At 45.7% G+C, this 17,148-nt stretch overlaps 1 protein-coding gene across 1 annotated transcript; it reads right to left on the minus strand.

Moving 5' to 3' along the window:
• Nucleotides 1–7,215: 7,215 nt before the first annotated feature.
• On the minus strand, nucleotides 7,216–14,543 carry LOC306962332 (pancreatic secretory granule membrane major glycoprotein GP2-like; the record flags this gene model as incomplete). The annotated part of the gene is made up of 7 exons (XM_079555451.1): nucleotides 14,385–14,543; nucleotides 13,961–14,089; nucleotides 12,881–13,068; nucleotides 11,963–12,114; nucleotides 8,824–9,066; nucleotides 8,569–8,734; nucleotides 7,216–7,698 (listed from the first exon to the last, which is right to left on the minus strand). Exons 1-7 carry the CDS (start codon nucleotides 14,527–14,529, stop codon nucleotides 7,216–7,218), a joined length of 1,506 nt encoding a protein of 501 aa, XP_079411577.1. The 5' UTR covers nucleotides 14,530–14,543.
• Between the last annotated feature and the right edge of the window lie 2,605 nt (nucleotides 14,544–17,148).

Genomic DNA, 17,148 nt, shown 5'->3' on the forward strand with positions numbered 1-17,148 from the left:
CTTTTTACTGCAAACAAAGAGCTCACTGTGTTTAGCGTCATGTTTCTGTCACTCATGGTGTCTGACCGAAAGTCTAACTCTGAAGAAAGTCAACTCACATTTACACTGAGAAGGTTGGAAGGGCGCCCCCTTGTGTCACCTTGCATCCAAATGCCCGGAACATGACAGCGGGTCAAAAAGACCCGCGAAGGCGACACGAGGGTTAAAGGGGGGGTATTATGCAAAATCGACTTTTTCCAGCTTTACATCATGTTATTAAGTCATTCCCTCATTAAAAACATGCCTGAAGTGTTGCCTTGGCACATTCACGTATTTTCGAGTAATCTGTAAAAACTCTGGTGGCAGCCATTTTAGGGATAAAACGCCTGATTCCTTCTGGGAACGCCTCCACCGCCTGGAGACGCCCCGATCCTTTCGTCACCAGCCGAGTAACCAACCACTGCACCTCATCAGTGCGCATGCGGCTCTTTCATCCTTATACTGCGGCTCTGAGTGGCTTGGGAAAATAAATTACAAAAAACAACAACTAAGTATTTAATTGAAGTGTGTTTTATTTGTGTTAGTTCTTTAATATTTTAGTTCTAAATTGGAAGATTATTGTGATCTTGACATGTTAGAATAAATATATTTAATTGTTTTTCGTCGCTCAAAATAAACGTCATACTCGTGAAAGCCGGTATACCCGCCAAAACGCCGGCTTTTCCTCCTTCTGCGGTCGTTCCTCCTGATGTTTGGGAGCCAGTCCCTGCCACCCCTATTGCCCCCCCGCTGGAGAACCCCTCTGTTATATATTTGTCCCGATTTTCCCCGCATTTGTGGGGGAAAAAAGGGACAGTAAGAAGTGCGCCTTTCCCGCTGTCCCTGAATGCATCTCCCACGCTGCCTCACACCAAAACAACAGCGCATGGCTACAGCAGCTACATCACAGATAAGTTAAAGCCCTGGGTTTTATTATGTTAGTCTCAGATTTTGGATCTTGGCGTTTAGTCACATTTGAGCCCAACCCACTCTGAGTCACTGTGATTTGATTGGCTTCAGAGTCACACTGTAGGTCAGACACTGTGAGTGACGCTAAATAGTGAGCTCTTTATTTTCAGCATAAAGGCTTCATTGCTCTTCAGACTGTCACAGACTGAGAAGTGAGGAAGGAAGGTGTGAAACTCCTGACTTCATGTGATGATTGAAATGTGTGTTAATTATTAAAAACTTTTCTTCTACAAAAACAAACCCTTGACTTTTTTTTTCTTCTTGTTCGTTTCCGGCAGGCTAGACACCGCCAGGTGTATTGCTGCCTTCCACAGTCTCTCAGCAGAACTGCATCATGGGCAGATCTTCACATGTAGATTAGTAGAGTAAACAAACTCCATTACTGCAGCTGTCACATCTCCACAACTTATCTGTGGGTCCAAAAGTGTCCTCAGTCTGTCCACTCCTGTGCCCAACACAGCTTTAAACAATCGATTCCGCTCCTACTTATAACAAACACACTCCATTAGTACATGAAGGACTGTCTCTGCTTTCCTGCCGCACAAACGTAATCCATCCGGTCTCTTCTCCATGAATGCAAGGTCTGGGGCAAATCCACAGTGGCCCAGCATTAAGGGGGTATGAGGCCAAGTAGCCACTAATACTATTGATAGTTTAATTCATCGGTTTGCTGCACATTCTTTGCCCAATAATGAATTTTCTGGGGCATGTCGTTGTTGTCATTATATTAGTGGGAAAATACTTTTTAAGGGCGAATTTTATGAATATTAAAGTAGCAAATTAGCCCACAAAAGCTGCCATTACTTCAGACTTAGAAAAAAAAAGAACAATTTATCAATACTGATTTGCAGTGGAAAATGTTCTATGACTGCCACGAGAGGCTCAGAACAAGAGATAATGAGTCAAATAATGTCAGCGCTTTTGTGTAATTTGCAGATTAATTTATAAAGGGGGCCTATGGTTGGTGGTTCGAATACTGGCTGCCACAAGTGCAGTCTGGTATGTTCTTGAGCAAGACACTTCACCCACCCACATTGCCTGTGTGAACGTAGTGAGAGACTGGTTGGTGGTGGTCCGAGGGGCCGATAGCACAGATTGGCAGCCTGACTACTCTTCCTCAGCTGTGGCTACAACAGTAGTTACACCCGGTGTGGAGTGAATGAATAAAGACTACATTGTGGCGTTTTGAGAAACTTGTCAACACAGCATTGAAAAGCACATCACAAATTAAAGCCATTATTACCACTACACACACTCCTACACCCATGCTCTCACATTACTGATCATAAAGACCACACGCCATGAAAACTTTGTGCCCATCGCCCTCCTTTGGCATTTTGTAACAAGCAGACATTCATTACTGTTGTGTTTTGTCTGTCAAATATGTATGTAGTGAAGATTATAACATTACATTGTTATCTGGTATTTTATGTACATGCTTTTTTAGCAATTCATGTTTTGTGAATGGCTCTGTAAAATGCAGCCAGAATATGCTCTCCACAAAATTAATACGTAAAAAAAATGGAAGCAAATAATTTTTTTTTATTTCAAAACTGTTTTGCTATGGTCCATTACAGCCTGCTGAGAAAGGCTTCAGTGGAGAGTGTTTTTTGCAATTTGTCTTTGAAGGCTTGGAGCTTCCCTGCCGCCTCCTCTGGCAAGTGTCTCACCAGTGCCTCCTCAATCATTTTCAATTCACTGTCCAAAAAGAACAAACACAGATTAGATGTTGCAGTGCACATTGAAATATGTCCATCAATTCTAACATAATAATCTTACCATGGTTCATACCAAACAGTGCTTAATTTGATTCTGTTTGACCCTGTTTAATTTTTTTTTTTTTCAGGGTAAAGGATCCAGGAAATATTTTGGAGGATCCGGCAAAAATGTATCTGGTATAATGGTGTTTAATGAGAGCGTTCCGACAAATGTTTTGGCCTGTTCCCCCAATCCATCACATCAGACCAAATGTGTTTCTGAAAATACTCATTTGCAAATTAAGCACCGGTTTGGCCCCCTTCTGAATTTTACAAGGGCCTCTTGCAATGGCAGGTGAAATCTCTCAGCCAGGGTGTGAACTGTCACCTAAATAAGATTGACGTTTGTTAACCTCTTAACTCCCGCCTGAATAGAGAGGATCTTTTTCCTCACGTCATCAGATTTTTTTTCATAATTTTTTTGTTGGGTATTCAACTCATTTTTGTCACATTTTTGTCAATTTTTTGTGACATTTTTGCCACTGTTTCATCAGTGGCAAACTGTGATAAACTGGGAAAACTGTGATAAGATAAGAAACATTGTTCGCCACATAGCATCATTGCCTAACCCATTTTCCCAGTTTTTGGAAAACATGTAAAAATATTTCCTTTTAGGAAGCACATTGTTTTTCTCTTATTACCATTTTAACAATACAAAATGACTTAGGCAATTATGCTATGTGGCCAACGACATGTTGATGGCACACATGGTATGACTCTCAGGAGAAACTATTACAAATTGCTTTCTCTGCAATGTATTAGTTCACTTCTTTAAACATTTCGTGGCTTGTTCATCTGTTCAGGGTGACGTGCATTTATTCATGAATACACTATAACTTGTGTGACTGATTAAAACTAAATAAAACACACTTGTCACTTACTGTTTGCATACGGTCTGCCATTTTTCTTCCAGCTTTCGACAGCCTAATCTCACGTGATTGAACGTGACTTCCCTTTGTGTAGTAGGCGTGTCGTGTAGTGACGTCACTTCACGACACGCCTACTTCACGGCACGCCTCTGTATTGCGGGCCGCAGACAGACCCTTCTCCCCTGATCAGGGACCTCTAGGGGTTAAGAAGTTAAAAGCAGGACAGCAGACCGGAGTTGAGGATGCTGAGTTTATTAATTACAGACAGATACAGTTCTGTCGAATTCACAGCAGATTCATGATTTGAAATCAGTGTGAGACTGCAGTGTCAGAGCGACAGCTCCTTCAGTCGTCCTTCACTGGACCAGCGCCCCCTGTGGACAGTGTCAGGAATAACATTGAAATACTACTGTGTTTTATTTTGAACAATTGTGTTTTATTTTGAAAGGGTGTGTCACCTGATCGATCCAGCTCACAGAAGTGAAGGTTGCAGTCCCCAAACTGAACACAGAGCGGCGAGTGCGACCCACTGGACTGACATTTTTCCCCTTACATTTCTGCAAAACAGAACAGTGCCACAGGTTTCACTAGGGCTGGGCAATTGAATTTTAATCTAATCGAGATTTTAATAAAGGTCGATCACGATCGCGTGGTGCGTTTTAATCGAGGAGAATTAATAATAATGCATTAGACTTATATAGCGCTTTTCCAGACGCTCAAAGTCGCTTTACAATTTGGTGCATTATTCATTCACTCCATACTCAGTGATGATAAGCGAGGCAACCAGTCTGCGCACATCAGCCACCCCCACCAACCACTCACACACTCACTACATTCGCCAGGCTACCTGTGTTCTCAAAGGGTCTCCCATCCAAGTCCTAACCAGGCCCTTCCCTGCTTAGCTTCCGAAGTCTGACGGGATCGGGGCTAGCAAAGGCGGTATGGCCAGGCCTGTCTTGAAAAAAACATGGACGGCGCAAAGCTGCAGCGCCTGTCAGGTCAATACCAGGGAAACACACGGCCCAAACAAACAGGGGTGGTAGTACATGCTGCAGAGTGATTTTAAGTGTAAAATCAGCTAAAAAGTTGCGCAAACTCGTCTAATGGACTAAACAGAAAAACACGCGTGGAGCTGCTGGAGGACCAGCCGTAGATTAGCTGGACTTCTAACAGTGAACTGTAAGTTTGACCGTCTTTTTTACTAATAAATGTGCGGTTTTCTTTATGTACATAATAAGTTGCTAGCGCTCACTCCGTGACGTCGGGGCCCTTTGAGCTCCGCGTACTTGAACATGTGCTTGTTGTCTTCCTATGACATTCTTCAAACATTCCAATTTCTTGCGTCTCCTTTGCAGATGTTTGTGTGTTGCTTGTCCAGGTGAAGGGGTGTCATGGGGATGTTGTTCTGTGACGCTAGAAGTGTGGAGTTGTGCTGATGAGTTAGTTTAGCAGCATCTGTTTACATGCTCGTCCAGGAAAGACCACATTTATTGTTTTGGAACATCTGCATATATGCCAGACTCGTATTTAAGATAAGATAAGATAATCCTTTATTGATCTCACAAAGGAGAAATTCACTTGTTACAGTCGGCGTTCAAGAAGATCACTCAGAGTTAATAAAGTGCAGCTGATACAGAGATTATTGCACATGTAACTTTACAGTCTTATTGTACAGTCTGACAGCAGTGGGGATGAAGGCTTTGCGGTAGCGCTCCGTCCTGCACTGAGGGTGTCTCAGTCTGCCACTGAGAGAGCTGCACAGCTCTTCTACAGTCCCGTGCAGTGGGTGGGAGGTGTGTCCATGATGGAGGTGAGCTTGGCTAACACCCTCCTGTCACTCACCTCCTCCACAGAGTCCAGGGGGCAGCCCAGGACGGAGCTGGCCCTCCTGACCAGCTTGTTCAGTCTGTTCTTGTCCCGCTCTGTGCTGCTTGGGGCCCAGCACACGGCAGCGTAGTGGAGAGCAGAGGCCACCACAGAGTCATAAAAAGTCCTGAGCAGAGGCCTGCTCACTCCGAAGGACCTCAGTCTCCTCAGAAGGTGGAGGCGACTTTGGCCCTTCTTGTACCGGGAGTTGGTGTTGTGGGACCAGTCCAGTTTATTGTTGAGGTGAACACCCAGGTACTTGAAACTGTCCACCTCCTCAATGTCCTCCCCCTGGATGTTCAGCGGTGTGTGCGGTAGTGGCTTACTCGTGAAGTCGATCACCATCTCCTTCATCTTACTGATGTTCAAGCACAGGTGGTTGCGCACCAGTCCACAAAGTCTAGGATGACTGACCGGTACTCCAGGTCGTTCCCCTTAGACACACAGCCCACGATGGCGGAGTCGTCGGAGAACTTCTGGAGATGACAACTGTCCGTGTTGTATGTGAAGTCCGATGTGTAGATGGTGAAGAGAAATGGTGAGAGGACGGTGCCCTGAGGGGCCCCGGTGCTGCAGACGACCACCTCAGACTCACAGCTGCGCAGCTGCACATACTGTGGTCGGTCCGTGAGGTAGTCGATGGTCCATGCGGTGAGATGTTCATCCACTCCCGCGTCCTCCAGCTTCCCCCGCAGCAGCGCCGGCCTGATGGTGTTGAAGGCACTGGAGAAGTCAAAGAACATGTCCCGGCGTGCTCCAGGTGCGTGAGCGCCCGCTCCGACAGGTAGATGACAGCGTCCTCCACTCCGATGTTGGGTCTGTAAGCAAACTGCAGCGGGTTGAGGGTGGGGCTCACCACAGAGCGGAGGTGGGTGAGGATGAGCCGCTCCATCATCATCAGGTGGGAGGTCAGGGCGACTGGTCTGTAGTGGGCCGGTTCCCTGGCGTGCGCTGTTTTAGGAACCGGGATCAGACAGGAGGTCTTCCACAGGACGGGGACCTTCTCCAGGCTGAGGCTCAGGTTGTAGATGCGGCAGAGGACCTCGGAGAGCTGGTCTGCGCAGGTCCTCAGCAGCCTGGGACTGATGCCATCTGGTCCTGCAGCTTTCCCCCGCTTCAGTCGCCTCAGCTCTCTCCTCACCTGGTCCGGTGTGATGGAGAGGGGGGAGTGAGGGGGGGACTGGTGTGGGGGTGGACTGCCGGGGATGGGGCAGGTCCGTATGGTGGGGGCTGGAGACATGGGTGCAGGGGGGCTTTAAGTTCAGGGGTCACCCAGGGGTGGTTGTTGGAGAAACACCGTACCTTCCGGGTTGGTACAGTGTTTTCCACACAGAAGTTGATGTAGTCTGTGATGCAGTGGGTCAGGCCGTCGATGTCATCTCCATGAGAGCTGCAGATCATGTTCCAGTCTGTGGTCTGGAAACAGTCCCTAAGTCTCTCTTCAGCCTCTTCACTCCACACTTTCACAGACCTCTTCTGTGCTGGCTCCCTTCGCACCTTGGGTGTGTAATCCGGCCGCAGTAGGACGAGATTGTGGTCTGAGCGTCCGAGCGGGGGGAGGGGGGCAGAGGTGTAAGCGCCCTTCACGTTAGCATACAGAAGGTCCAGGGTCTTATTGTTCCTTGTGTGGCACTTAACATACTGCGTGAGTGTGGGGATAGTGGCGGAAAGAGAGGCGTGATTAAAGTCACCGGTGATGAGCAGCAGGGCGCGGGGATGACGCATCTGGGTCTGGGTCACGGTACTGTGGATGTGCTCACAGGCTGCGGCAGCGTCAGCCAAGGGGGCATATACAAGCACAACACGACCATGTGTGAAAACTCCCTCGGTAGATACCTAGGCCTCATGCTGACGACGATCATCTCCAGGTCCCGGGTGCATATCTGTTCTTTCACGTGCACGTGGCCGGGGTGGCACCATCTCTCATTCACAAACACAGCTAGACCCCCGCCTTTCTTCTTTCCGCTCCCCTCCACACACCGGTCTGCGTACGCGAGTTTAAATCCGTCCAGGGAAACCACAGAGTCCGGTATATTCCCGTTCAGCCACGTCTCCGTAAAGCACATCAGTCCGCATTCCCGATAAGCCCTCTGATGTCGGGTTAGTGCGGCCAGCTCCTCGGTCTTGTTCGAGATGGAGCGCACATTACCCAGGATGACGGAGGGTAGCCATCTTCTCCTCTTGCGTCCACCTCTACAACCTCTGCGTTTCCTGCGTATCTCGGCGCAGGGAAATGTGCAACAAAAGCAGCTTCCCATGTGCACAAATGCTCAATGTATAGTCTACTTGATGAAAAATTAAAAAAAAACGTAAAAATAAGAGGAAAAGTAGGAAAGAGGTAACGGAGCCGAAGTAACTAGCAGCTCAGCAGGGGCTGGCGCCATAGCAATTTACTGGACAGCATTTATTTTGCTTCACATTGACATCCTCTTACAGAAGTTAACCTCTTATTGTCCAGTCCTCCGACCCCCGGGCAAAACATTTTTGAGCAGTCCACATTGATGCGGACTTGAAAAATCATGCTCGAACCTTCAGCAGAGCTACTGCAGTGTGGGAGGAGGTTTAGGATTCCCTGCAAAAAAGAAAATGGATACAGCTATGGGACACACATCAAAGGGCCCAAACCTGTTGCTTGTTTGTTTGTTTGTTTGTTTACTTTATTGTGCCCATAGGGAATTTTTTCCACTGAGGCAACCCATAAGGAGCAGCGGTCGATGGCCGTGCCGCGCCCCGGGACCCATCTCCATCCATGATGTGGAGCCAGGCTGATGGTCAAAATCACCTGGCTGGAGGATTCACCTATTGCACATGTTTTTAGTGGTAGGGGAAACCAGAGTACCCGGAGGAAACCTACGCAAACAAGGGGAGAACATCCAAACTCCACACAGAAAGGCCCCGTCCTGGTGGGAACCGAACCTTGGACCTTCTAGCTGTGAAGCAGAGGCGCTAACCGCTGCGCTACCGTGCAGGGGCGACCCCGAGTAAACTGGGGCTTTTCAGGACAAACTGGGGCTGTCTCTGGTAAAGTGGGGCTGTGCCGGGTGTCTGTTACCCCCTGTTATGGCAGATGGGTGTAAATGATGTCCTACCGGGTGGCAGCGGTTGTTGTCGCCCTTCAGGCACAGGCCCACTGTGCAGTGCATGTGCACCAGTCCGGGGTGTTTGAAGAACCTGAAGACTTTGAAGGAGAAGGAGCAGTGGTCTCCGTCTCCGTTCTCTGCCACCTTCACCGTGCGGTCGCCACGATCTGCACATCTGAAAAATATAACATAATAACTTAATAATAACTTGTGCTATTTACAGTATATTTCATCTTCCAGATCCAGTTGTGACCCAGAACTGACCCGTTGGTGATGAGGTTGTGCCTGAGCTCGCCCTCGCTGCTCGTCTGGACACTTCCCCAACAGGAGTCGATGACCAGAGCCACCCTGGAGTCCAGCGTCTTCAGGTCCAGGTGAATCCACATGGCCTGTCCCAGTCTCTGTTCGACTCCCGGCTTCAGCTCCTTTTTGCACATGTGGTCACTGCACGCTTTCTGCACCATGGAGTACTTATACAGACCCATCATGAACAGCTGGATCACAGAGCTGACAAACACACGTTTACATTACTGAGCAGCAGGGGCGTCGGAGGCGAATCCTGCCTCTGCCTGCTCTGAGAAGAGGATGGTGCAGAGTCAGAGACAGAGCTCCTTCTCTCCTCGTTTTAACCTCTAAAGTTTCTCTTTCCTTATGTTTATTATAATTGAGCCATCAGGCCAATACAGTGACAAAAGCCACAGGTCGTGCACGCTATTTTCGCCGAATTAATTATGCTAATTAGCCGCGCGCATTTGGATTCACGCATTATAAATGCGCAGCTTTGGAGACGAGTCAACATGGTTCAAGTGAAAGGTGGAGCTCGTGCCATTTAGTCTATTCCAGCATAACTTTTTACAACAACAATTTACTGACAATAACCTCTTCAACCCTAATGGCACCCGATCGGGGGCCAGTTTTGCTCCGGGCGGTTGGACGCCACTGGACACAAGGGGGCGCCCTTCCAACCTTCTCAGTGTAAATGTGAGTTGACTTTCTTCAGAGTGAGACTTTAGGTCAGACACCATGAGTGACAGTAACATAACGCTAAATACAGTGAGCTCTTTGTTTCCAGTAAAAGGCTGAGGCCTCATTGCTCTTCAGTCACAGACTGAGAAGTGAAGAAGGAAGTCATGGAGCTTCTGCTTTAGACAGAACTTCAGACTTCTGCTGCATGTAAGAGTCATATCGTATTCTGAATCTCAAATATGTAGTAAAAACATAATATATGGAAAATTACGATTACAAAAATAAAAAAAATGAAAATCATGCATCTAATCAAAAAAGTTTTTTTAATTTACTCTCATTCTAAAAAAGAAAACCTAAACAAACCCTAACCATTTGTATCTGCTGTAAAGTCATGTTTGTCCCAGTTCCTCTGAGTAGTGGTGGGTCATGGTGGACCATGACAGATGTGGACAGGACTGTAGTAGATCTACTTTTACTTTGGAGAAAATAGTTACTACAGTAACTGTTGAAGAAATGAACCTCACAAACTTCTTCTGTAACATCTGTCCACATCAGTCCTGCTGCACCACGACTCAGAGGAACTGGGACAAACATGACTCTACAGCAGATACAAATGACAAGGGTTTGTTTTTGTAGAATGAGAGTCATTAATTAACAAATATTTTATTTATATACAGGATTTTTCAGATTTAATACTAAGGAATACTTGAATTTCAATCTTTTATTGTTACAGGGCATAAGAAGGTATAGGCTTCAAATATGGTGAGAGACTAAATCAGACTGAAGCCCTTGAGTTTTTTGTTCAGGCCTGTGGGCCACAGAGACATCATGTAGTATCATAATTTTTTGTAAAAAAGCATTTTAATGCCTATTTTAAAGTCACAAATGTGTTATTCTCAGCACAAATATCCCATGTCCCTGGTGCAGCCCTCCTGTTTAATGTGGTCTGTTTTAGGTTTTAGGTAGAGCATAATGGCTAATAATCATTATGCTCTACCTAAAACTAGCCATTTCAATTGGCCCAATGAAAGTGGAATATTCCACCCTAATCTAAATATCTATGTCACTACAGGATTAAAGGTTATTCAATTTCTGTAACTGAAGCCAAATCAGATGCAATTTCAAGTAAAACATTGACCTGAAACAAACAAACAAACAAACAAACAAACAAACAAACCAAGAACTAAGCACCCATTGGATTGGATATGTGTAAACAAACTATAGAGGGGATGTAATAACAAACTGAACAAGTGGCAGAATCTATTTGAGTGGCAATGACCCACTTTGGAAATACTGGTCTAATTGGATGCAATAGTATGTAGTTTGTTATTGGAGGCCAGGCTGAAAGTTGTACATTGTGACCCTATAGAGCTGAGAATCAGTGTGGGTGCAGCGGCCTGTTGGTTGTTAAAGGGACTATACGGAGTTTAAAAATGTTAAAACTAAGTATTTTCATCCCCCTACATGTTCCAGCCATGTCCTAATGTAGCCTGGCTAACACCAGACTAAAATCACAAGTGATATTTAGTCTGGGGACCACCAATTCATTTTCTCGTAGGAGAGATGTGGTTTAGTCGTTTATTGGGCGCTACGAAAAAAAAAGAAAAAAAGTCTATCATGCGTCTGCACGTAGCCATAGCCAATCGTATCATCGTATGAGATGACGTATGACGTACCCGCTGTAAACTTTTGAGCTAAATTATTTAGAACAATGTCTAAAGCTTGATCGAAAAATACCATCGCGTCTGCTGCTGTCATGTTGGATCCGTAAATAAACTTTTTTTTTTTTAATCCGTAAATAAACTACAAGCTTCCGTATATTGAATAGCGCGTCATCGCCTTGCTGTCCCTCCTCGTTCTGTGATTGGTTCCCAAATCCATGCGAAAATTTCGGCCATGGTCCCCAGGCTGTTGTGCAGTTCCAAATGATTCGAGCGCACACAGCAGCATGGTGTTAGCCAGGTTAGTCCTAATGTGTAGAATGAGCCCAGACCTGTTACACCACAATTGCCTCTAAAATCCTGCACTGTCACTCAAAAAGGTGTTCATTCGGGTCCGAAGTGCCATCCCGCACGAGCTTGATATAGAAGCTGCAGTTACGCATAAGACCAAAGGTGGCAGTAGTGAGTATAAAATGACTAACTTGCATCTAACCCCTTTAATCTAACCTAACCACTAAGCCACACCGCAGATTTCCATTGAAACGTGACAGTCTCTCAGCTGGCCCGTGGGACGCCCTCACACAGGCTGATGTATTGGACTACTCCATTACTGTCCACTCCTGCCTGACAAGCGGGAGGGCATCCCTATAATTGTTTTTTCTCGATTATGCTATTTTTGTAATTGTTTAGTGTAATAATTCAAATTGTAAAATAATTTTGCTTCATTGCACAGCTCTTGGCCTAAGTGTCTGGGGAGAAGTCTGTGTGTGGCGCACCCGTCCAGGATCTTGATGGTCATGGGGTTGGAGTCTGGCTGCTCGTAGCTGCAGGAGAAGTTCAGGTAGATCATGTCCTCGCGTGTGATTGTGTCGTCCTCCGGGTTAAAGATCGTGACGGTGTTTTTGTAAATGATGTGGCTCTGGTTGGTCTGAAATCACACACAAATAAAATTCATAATAACCGGGCGGCTTACAAAACCTTTAATGACGATCTGCACAGCCTGCTCCTCTGTGCAGCAGCGCACACAACAAATGCAGATGTGTGTGTGGTGGAAACAGAAAGGTCTGCAGGCTAGTGTCGATACGTGCACGTAGATTGTGTTGTGCGGGGTCGCGCTATGTGAAAAATGTTACGCTATAGTCTGCGTTTTGACACACAAGATCGGGCCCTTTGTCTCATTAAATTGTATTGTTAGTATATATATATAGAGTTTAATTTGTTGTAGTCCAATAGTTTTATTGGAGTAAGTGTTCCGGTCTTTGTCACTGTTTACTGTTCAATGTAGTAGCCTTGCACCTGGTGATGTCTGATATTTATACTGCTTGTATATTTTAAATAAATGAAATAGTTTCAATCATACACAGCAAATGTTCCTGTTTTAATTTGACTCTGTATGAATCCCACCTTCTCAGTGAAAATGTGAATCAACTCTGAGTCACACTTCAGGTCAGACACCACCAGTGACAGTAACATGACACTAAATACGATGCCCTCTTTGTTTTCAGTATAAAGACTGAGGCCTTATTGCCCTTGAGTCTGTCACAGAGTGACAGATGAAGAAGGAAGTCAGAACTTCAGACTTCTGCTGGACATAACAGTTTACCTGCAGTGTCTCCTCTTAACATTTCAAACACTGAGCTAAAGGTGACCATCACTTAAATGAACATTTCGTAAATAGTTTTGGTGAAAGTTACCGAGATTTTGGCGCCGCAGATTTTGCTGTGGGTGAACTTGAAGGTGATCATGTGCTCGTCTTCATTGACGTGACCTTTGCAGTTTGTGTCCAGCAGGTGGAGCTCTGACACATCAAAACCTTTGTCTTCCACCAAACAAATGGGCATCTCCACCAAAGCTGTGTCCACCGTACACACGGTCTTCTCTCCTGGACAATGATACAAAGAGCTTTGGTCAGATTTGTCACTTTTACTTGACCCTTCGACAAGAGCCAAACCCAAAATCCACAATCGATGACGTCCTATAATCCACTTTCTGACAAAGATGAGCCATTTATCGAAGCGAACACCAGCATCAAGTCTATCCTCTCATTGTGTTGTGTGTATTTATGCTGTTTAAGAAATGGAAATACATTTATACTGAAAGGTATGGATGTAAATAAACTAAGTGACTCAGGCCCTCCCATGCTGGGACCACCACCCATCCTGGGACCGCCACCTTAACGTGGTGGAGGGGTTTGAGCACCCGAATGATCCTGGGAGCTCTGTTGTCGGGGCTTCATGCCCCTGGTAGGGTCTCCTATGGCAAACAGGTCCTAGGTGACGGGTCAGAAAAGAGCGGTTCAGAATCCCCTTATGAGAGACCACCGGGCCCAGTTAGAACCATGAGGCCGTCCTTCTGTGGACCCACCACCTGCAGGAGGAGCCATAGGGGCTGGTGCAATGTGACGACCCGGCAACGGACAAGTGGAAGAAAATGGATGGACTAAGGCCCTGACCAAGCTATTCACGAAGAGGCTGCAGTCATCAAACATCAAGATAACTTAGCCGATAGCTCCTCCTCAGCAGCACGTGTCGCTCTGTGAGTGTAATTTAGAGAAGCTTTGCGATCGAGTGGGAGCGTGTTTGTGCAGATCTCTGTCCTTGCTGTTGCTGTGAGCTAAGGAGCTTAGTGAGACGTGTCACGGCCCAATCTTGTTTCAAAATGCAGACTGTAGACTGCAGTTTGTGCATTTGGGTGGCAGTCTGTGCCAGCACCGGCCCTGGGCATAGGCGAACCAGGCAGCCTCCTAGGGCACTATCTGCTGGAGGTTGACTCACCGTATTTGCCACTCTTTCTGTATGGATAAATGAAACTTTCACGGCAGATGCACTTGGCTTCGTCATTCTCCATCAGACCACAGAACTCATGAGAAGCACAGTAGTGGTTCAAACAGGAAGTGTCACGCACTGAGGAGACAGGAAGAACATCATCCAGACACATGATAAATATGAACAGTACTGAAGGCTTAGAGTGGTTTAGACAACAGCAAAAGCTAAAGAGATAAGAGCCTGGACATCTCCATCTTAAAGCCATAAACCTCTTCTTTGAGACTGTAGTCATTTCTATCTACTTAAAATGAGATACAACTGAAATGAAAAATGAGATACAACTGAAATGAATGACTACACAGTTGACACGTCCATGAGTCATCTGTCAAAAAACATAAGAACCACGAGCAGCAGAGCATCAGAGGAGACGTACCACAGCTCTGGTCGTCGAGGCAGATCCCAGTCCTGAGAGTGTAGGCAGCCTGGAGGTGACAGGACAGACGGTCGACGTCCCCGTAGTCACACAGGAGGTCTTCGCAGGCTTTGGTGAAGATTCTGGTCGAGTCGTTGGCGAACATGGATTTACAGCTAAAGTATTAACACAGGAACATCATTTTAATAGTGTGAACTTTAATCCTCGTTCCGGGCAAGTACAGTGGAAGGATCTGATCTGAATCTACCATTTTAGAAAAGTAAACTGAATCACATGCATTTTTATTAGGCACATTATGTTTGTATGTTGAACCTTCCAGCTTTTTTGTTTAGATTTTTCATCAACGTATTAATCTTGTAGCTCAAAGCCCCTCTCAGCCTGAAAACCACAACCGTTACTGTTTCACACCACCTTTGCTATGCCTGATCCCGTCAGACCTCGGAGGCCAAGCAGATAGGGCCTGGCTGTTTCTTGGATGGGAGACCGTTGGGGAACACTAGGAACCCTGGGTGAATGTAGTGTGTGAGTGAGGGTGGTGGTCAGATGGTTCTGCTTCCATCAGTCTACCCCAGGGCAGCTGTGGCTACCAGTGTTGGGGAGAATCAGTTATAGTTATCAGTTACTTCTCCACAAAAGTAACTGTGTTGGTAACTGACTAATGATCTATGATAAAAGTAACTTGTTACAGATCAAAGTAATTATTGGGGTACAAAAATTGTATTTTACTGTATTGGGGTACAAAAAAGCACCTCCTCTGTTTGGTTCCATGTGCTGTCATTCAGCCAATCAATGTCAGTGTTGGTCTTTCTCACTTCCTGAAACAAGGCGCTCCTTGGAACAGACGAGAGCAGGATACGAGGGACGCAGTTTTTCTGCGAGCTTTGATAAATCATTTCCTGTTACTTCGATAGAAATGGGAACGCATGTCTCACGGAGGAAAAAGGTAATTCATTAGATTACTTGTCACTAAGAATTCTAACGGAGTTACTAACACCGTTTTTAACAACACTGATAGCTACAATAGTAGCTTACCACCACAAAGTATGGAGTGAATGAATAATGCAATGTAAAGCATCTGTGAGAAAAGCACTATATAAAACAAATGCATTATTATTTGCTGCAAGGATGCCCCTACTTTTTTTTCACCTCATGTTAAAGCGTTTACGCCATGAAGGACCTGAGACAGGTGGTCAATGCAGAGAAAGATTCAGTTGGGTGCAATAAGCAGAGGTTTTTATTCAGGTCAGATGTTTGCAGTCAAATCTACAGTCTCTGGTGATGTGAGCCACTCTGCAAGAGGCCAGAGGACCAACCCTAATTTCTGCACCCCTGCTTTACTGAGATATTAATCTTAAATAACTTTAATCTTTGAGAAAAATGTTTAATATTGATCATGGTCAGCTTGTAATGTCAAATGACATTGAACTTACAAATAGTTCAAAAAGGTTCATTTGGTCTTACAGTGATCTCTTTGTTGTCAGACCAGTGTGTGCTTTCATTCTTTCCTGACAGGGTCAACGACTCACTTCAGTCTTCCTCAGAGTGGTCATGTGATTGTCGACTGATTAACATTAGCTTTGTTTTCCTGCGGTTGGAGGTAGGACGATGGCGCCCTCTGCTGTTCGACGTGACCACTCTGAGTGAGACTGCAGGACGTGAGCAGTCGAAACTGTCGGTCTGAAAATACCCCTGGTCAAACAAAAAGAAAATCTTAAAAACACTGACATGCAGCTGAAAAAGCCATGAAGAAAGAAAAGAAACACCCACAACTTTGTCAATGGAGATTATATGGTGATATTTGCAAATCTCTACTTCAGCCTTAAACCAGGTCAAAACGTCTGTATTTTAATCTTTAGCAGGCAAATTCTGCCAAAAAAACTTAAAAGTTCTCCGCCTCAATATTAATAGTCTAATAGTTAATAGTTTGCAGGTTTGGAAAAGTGTGTAACTTACCGGTCTTTCACTGCGGCACAATCAGTTGATGCGTGTTTTTCGTCATTGAATTCCTCCCGACAGCTAGGGGGCGACAGACAGACTGAAGTCAGACAGAGCTGCAGTACCTTCCTCTGCCACTCGGCGGTAGGTCTGACCTGTAATCGCTCAGGTCCATGCGGCGGTACTTCTGTACTTTGGAACTATTGAGGCACAGCCCCTCGTTATGTGAAAGGCCTGGACAAACACATTTACATTTATATTCACCTCTGCGTGACGCAAGCAGCATCACTGCCTCATCCACTGAGCCCGTTTCAAAGCGAAGGGGTGTTATGCATTATTCTAGCATGTGGAAACAATTTCAAACACATCTCGGTCCTCGTTCCCTCTCTTACCTATGGTCATAAGAGGGGTCATGGGCAAAAGGACAAGATAGCAGTCCAAATTAGTTTCCTGCGCAGGTTAGCTGGGCGCACCTTCAGAGATAGTTGAGGAGCTCAGTCACCTGGGAGGAACCTGATTCCGATGCCTCCTGGTCACCTCGCTGGGAGGTGGAAAGACAAAGGACACTGACGCTTGAAGGACTATGTCTTAGAGCTGGACTGGGAATGCCTCTGGAATAGGCATGGACAATATTTCATATCTCGATATTCATGCCAGATATCTCGATATCGATACGACACGATGTAACTATGGGTTAGGTGAAAACCAAGCATTTTTCAGAAAAATAAAAACAGCACAGACCTGGCCCTTTAGCTGTGAATTGAAATAATACGAGGCTCTTTCAACCTGTGTCACTGGAAGTTTAAGTTATAAGCCAGGGTCATGAGAG

This window comes from Gobius niger, assembly GCF_951799975.1.
Source record: "Gobius niger genome assembly, chromosome: 4".
NCBI lineage: Eukaryota > Metazoa > Chordata > Actinopteri > Gobiiformes > Gobiidae > Gobius > Gobius niger.